We start from the raw sequence: 5,807 nt of genomic DNA, 5'->3' as shown, positions 1-5,807 counted from the left end.
TTTTTTTTAGTAATTTATGTTTAATTTTCTATGTTACTTTTATGTTTTTTTAGAGGTGGCACCACTTTTTCGGTGGGTTGGGTGTGAAGCTGGCGTGATTCAAAGGTGGCACCACTTTTTCGGTGGATTAGTGGTGACCACTCCCCACAGCCTGTGATTAATGAAGTTAAGGCCTCGGTACCTGTTGATGATGTTGAGGCTCATGTGAACAGAGGATGCGATGATGATAGGGTTGATGATGTTGAGCTGCAGTTTAGCGATAATCATTTGGGCTTTAGTGTCTCTAGTAGGCCCATAGGTAATTCTCTAGTGGACTCAGACCATTCCAATCCTAATATTGACTTTCCTTTTTCTAATCATGGACCGGAGGCCTTCTTGGAAGATAATTTTATCCCAAACCTAAATAAAGATGTTGAATTCGATGTGAGAATATCTGAGATTAATGAATTTGGGGATAAAGTTGTAGATGGAGTCAAAACACGCAAAAACAAACAATCTTCCATGCAGATGACAAATCTAGATATGGAAAGAATAAAAGATCGAAATCATATGAGACTAGAAGAAAATCTTAATATGGTTCGGAGCTTCTATGAACTTGATCTCTATAGAATTACTCAGAACTATGGAATTAGGTGAAGAAGTGAGATTTAACTCAATGGTTCTAGTCGAGCCATGAGGGATATTATTGAAGGTGAAGGTGTTCAAAAGAAATGTCAATGAATTGTCTGTCAGCAAACATTAGAGGTGTTGGTGGGTCGTAAATTTACCTGGATTAGCGAGGACGATAAATATCTTAGTAAATTGGATTGTTTTCTTGCTTGCAGTACATTTATGGAGAAATAAGGTTTATCTTCTGCAATCATTCTTCCTATGAAATTTTCCTGATCACTGGCCTATTATGTTATCATGTTATCTAGTCAGTGCTTTCATTTTGGTCCAGTGCCTTTTGGCTTCTTTAATTCTTGGCTTTCTTTGGATTGCTTTGATAGTATTGTTAAGAAGGCTTAGGAATATTCATTTCCGTCTGGTAAGTCTTACAGGAGATTTGCTCATAAACTCAAGCCTATTAAAAAATGTTAAGATGGAGGAGCAAAACCTTCTTTCGTCAAAAATTGATCACATTGAATTAATTGATGAAGAGCGATCTTAACAACTCGAGAAAGAGATTGTCGTGAAAAATGGAAGATCGGATTCATGGATTAGATGCAATTTACAGATCTCATTTGAAGCAAAAAGCTCGTTTGAGATGGGACATTGATGGCGATGAGAACTCTAAGTTTTTTCATGGTATTGTTAACAATAATAAGCGGAAAAATCGAATTAATGGGCTGAATTTGGATGGTGATTGGGTTTCAGAGCCGTAAAAAGTTAAAAATGAAGTTTGGAAGTTTTTTCCAATAAATTTCAAGATCCATTGTATAATCTTCCTAAAATCATAAGTAACCATTTCTAGAAGTTGTCGGTTGATGATGTTAAGTTACTAACGGCTTCGTTTAGTGAAGAGGAGATCCGTAATGCTATTTGGAGTTGCAGTAGTGACAAGGCGCCAGGACGGATGATGGGTTTAGCTTCAACTTTTTGAAGTATTATCGGGACTTGATTAAAAGGGATATTATTTTGTCCGTTAAAGACTTTAAGGCTTTGGGTATCTTCGCAGGAGGCTGCAACTCTTCCTTTATCTCTTTAGTGCCAAAAACCAGTGACTTGTTATCTTTGAAAGATTATAGATTAATTAATCTTGTGGGTTGCTTGTATAAGATCCTCACCAAAATTCTTGCTAATCAGTTGAAGCTTGTTTTGGACAAGATAATTAGCCAAGAGCAATCAGCATATGTTAGTGGTAGTAGTATCTTGGATAGCTTGTTTTTGCTCAATGAAATTGTCTCATGGGCCAAAAAAGTTAGGAAAAAGGTTTAATTTTTAAAGTTGATTTGGACAAGGCATGTGACTCTTTGAGTTGGTAGTTCTTAGATTTTATCATGGAGCTAATGGAGGATGGGTGGAAATAGCGTAGATGTATTAGAGGTTGTATTTCTTCTATTAAGGCTTCTGTTTTAGTTAATGAATCTCCCACCAAGGAGTTTGATATTTGTAGAGGTGTGAGGTAAGGTTGTTGCTCCCTATTTATTTATTATTGTCATGGAAGATCTTTATATTTCTACGGAGATGGCTTGCGATCTTCATCACTTTCATTGTCTTTCTCTTGGAAATAACGGACCTCCTATATCTCATCTTATGTATATTTCTACGGAGATGGCTTGAATCTTAATAGATTACCTCGTTACTTTCTTATTGCTTCAGTTTTGAAGGTGAATCTTCACAAAAGTAAGGTGTATGGTATTGGTGTTGATAATTTGGAGGTTAACAAACTTTCCAGCATCTTCAAATGTGAGTCCGTTTCGTTTCTGTTTATTTATCTTGGGTTTCTAGTGGGGATGAATATGAAACTTGCCAAAAATTGGAATCTAGTAATGGAGAAGTTTAAGAAGAGGTTATCAAATTGGAAGGCGAAAGCATTGTCTTTTGGTGGTCGTCTCACTCATGTGAATTCGGTCTTAAATACATTGCCTTTGTACTATTTTTCTATCTTTAGAGCTCCAAGGAAGATCATTCTTATGCTTGATGGTATTAGAAAGAGGTTTCTTTGGGGTAATGATGGTGAAAAGAAACAAATAAATTTGGTTTCTTGGGATTTGGTCACTAAACCTAAGAGAGAGGGAGGTCTTGGTGTGGATTCTCTCTCTAGTCGGCTAATTTGGCTCTTCTTGCCAAATGGTGGTAGAGATTAAAAAATGAAGGAGGTAATTCCTTTTGGTCTTCATGCATTAAGTCAATCCATAAATTAAAACTCATTGATGATAAACCTATTGTCAAGAATTCTATAAAAGGTGTGTGGTTAAGTATAAATGCAACAATGAGAATGATGTTGGTTCAAGGTGGATTTGGAGCTGGTCCAGACAGCTTAGGAGAGGTAGGGAGGCTGACTAATTTTCAGATTTAATTGTTTTGCTTAACAACTTTTAGTTTGTTGGTGGAACGGACAGGTGGCAGAATGATGATGTTACTATTAATTTCTCTATTAAAGTGTTTTGTGTCATGATTAATAAACATGATAATGTTGGGGAGAATTCTTTCAAGTGGTTGAATTGGATCCCTTTAAAAATTAGCTATTTCGTTTGGAGATTATTTAAAAATAAGATCCCTCTCTTTTAAAACCTTGTGGACCATGGTATTAATGTTCATTCCTCCTTATGCCCTTTTTGTGATATTAGCGTCGAGACTCTAGATCAAGTCTTCTTCAACTGTGATGAGGTGAAGGTTTTATGGAGTTGGCTTGTGGGGTGGGCTGCGATTATCAAGAATCCTCCTTATTCATGCTAGGATCTTCTGATTCGTGCTAGGATCTTCCGGAGATGTTGAATTCTAAGGTTACTGACCAAAAAAAAAATTCAAAAGCTTAAATTGGCAATTACTTATTCCGCCTTATGGGTCATTCAGAAAGCGTGTAATGATATTGTTTACATGAACATTCGGCGAGATGATATTTGCATTAACACATTTAAGTGGATTAAATTTAAATCTAAGTCAGGTTATCTTGATTAGTCGATTTGATATACTTCTCCTCTTACGAATGTTCTCTTATACTGGATTTGAATCTTTGTATTTGGCAGCTTCTTGCTTAAGTCTTTTTTGCTTTATGTTAATGGTATTATTTGCCGTTCAAAAATAAATAAATAAATAAAAATAACCTGCATATTTATTTTTTTATAGGAAAAAGATCCATAGAGTACCCCCCTGTATGTGATATATAGAGTATGCAAAAAAGAGGAAGATCATGAGAATGCAACCACAAAAAATATGCATCACTTCCATCATCAAGCCAACATGAAGGAAATGTGAATGGAATAAATTATGACCTCTTAACCCCTTTTTGTCTTTCTTTGGCCCCACTGTCATATTTACCGATCTTTATATGTTAGCGATTATTAGAAATGATTTCAAAGTTTGAGAGAGAGCCGACTGTTTTTCAGCACTGTGTAAGCTACCTCTATGCAAAAATGGTAAATCAGTCATTTTATTTTATCTAAAATACATTGTGAAAGAAGATAATGCCCCAAGTATTGTGTGTGTATGTGGTTATGAGTTATGAAATTGAGTATCTGATAAAAGATAAGATATTGAGAACCCGACTATCAATCAAATGCAGTGCAGTGCAGATAGCGTTATGATTAGTGCATGGGAGATTCTGTTTATTTAAGGAAGTAATAGATTAAAGAAGCGCATATAAGTAATTTTACTCTACTTTGAAAATAAGTTTTGTTACAGCTAGCATTAATCTGGTTATTCCATGTTGAAAATTTGACCACTAAATAATCCTACAATAAAAAGTAGGAATAGGTTAGTCAAAGTGCAAAACACTAGAAAGGGTAAAACAATAATTTTCTTAAAATAACATTCATTGTCAAAAAGTGATTATGTGATATTGAATAATGAGTAAATACATATTGTCGCTAATTTTTTGTAACGGATTTCTGAAGGCTACTACAAAATTCCATCGGTAAATAGCAACAGATTACCCGACAGAACAGGTTTTCAACAGAATACCAACGGAAAATGTTTTCAACAGATTACCGACGGAATATACAACTATTTTAGCGACGGATTTCCGTAGCTAAGCCGTCGGTAAATAGAAATTTATTTTTTAGAAAATAACTACATAAAAATCCACATTCTTCTATATTAAATGCATACAAATGTTATAGAAAAACACAAAGTTAGAAAAATCTAATAGAAACGTTTTTAAACATAAATAATAGGTAATTCTAAATAGCTCCTATGCAAAAAATGTAATACGAAACACTAAACTCAGAAAAATCTAATAGAAACTTTTTTAAACATAAATAATAAGTAATTATAAACCACTCCTAGTTAAGCTTCTGTTCCTGCCTTGTCCAAAAACGGATGCCCAAAATCCCTAGCTGTGCAGTTTTATACCATCCATCACTGTAAAAAAACTAAAAAAATAACATATTTTTTAACAAATATGTGTGATGTGTGTAAGGGTATTTTAGGTATCACATGTTAAATGGAACATAACACACCATTTTCTAAGGTTCAAAGTATTAATAATTTAATATAATATTAAATACAAAGACAAAAGGTTTGGCTGGACACCACTACAAAATACAAACACTTCTAATATAAACACCAAACGTTATACACTAAATACAAGGGACAAAAAAAGTAAAATTGCACTCCAACAAAAAAATGTATTAATACCTGAACATAAAGAATAACTTCAAATTTATGAACACAAAAACATCAGCAATCATTTTGTCTGTCAAACATGCAAAAAGAATGGCCAGCTGACCTGTAAATTACATAACAAAAAAAATTACTCACAGTCAAGGAAATGAACATCAACACTATCGTACTTTTTCAACCTATTTTCGAGAAACTAGGTTTGATAGTGTTATAAATTAACTATTATAAAAATTTAAAAAAACATACTAAAAATTGAAACAAACCTTCATGATCGAGTTTGTTCCTTGTCTGGCAAGACTCATGGCCAACACCATAAAAGTCCTGTGCACTTCATAAACATACACAAAAGTTGAACACAAACTTAAATTGTTTTGACACATGGCATTTATGCACTCTAGTTGGGACTAGTATCATTCTCAAGAGCAGTGACTGATTTAACACATGTCATTTATGCAGAAGTGATATGATAAGAACCAGAAAATTAAGCAGGCAAATGATTCAAACTTTTATAAAAGAAAAGCCAAATTCGAGATGGCAGGTCT

The 5,807-nt window shown here is 34.0% G+C and overlaps 1 protein-coding gene across 1 annotated transcript; it reads left to right on the top strand.

Annotated features, from left to right (window-relative positions):
• The first annotated feature begins 1,178 nt into the window (after positions 1–1,178).
• LOC145029861 (uncharacterized) lies at positions 1,179–2,789 on the top strand. The gene is made up of 2 exons (XM_078978316.1): positions 1,179–1,341; positions 2,302–2,789. The coding sequence occupies exons 1-2, from the start codon at positions 1,179–1,181 to the stop codon at positions 2,787–2,789; spliced, it is 651 nt and encodes a 216-aa protein (XP_078834442.1).
• Positions 2,790–5,807: the final 3,018 nt, after the last annotated feature.

The sequence above is a fragment of the Lactuca saligna genome, chromosome 2 (genome assembly GCF_052625555.1).
Source record: "Lactuca saligna cultivar CGN05327 chromosome 2, ASM5262555v1, whole genome shotgun sequence".
Classification (NCBI taxonomy): domain Eukaryota; kingdom Viridiplantae; phylum Streptophyta; class Magnoliopsida; order Asterales; family Asteraceae; genus Lactuca; species Lactuca saligna.
This window is presented reverse-complemented; position numbering and strand designations above follow the sequence as displayed.

Coding starts and splice junctions, on each gene's coding strand:
- LOC145029861 (XM_078978316.1), top strand. CDS start 1,179: ATGGAAGATCGGATTCATGGATTAGATGCAATTTACAGATCTCATTTG. Junction 1,342..2,301: donor TAATGGGCTGAATTTGGATG/GTGATTGGGTTT, acceptor TTATTGCTTCAG/TTTTGAAGGTGAATCTTCAC.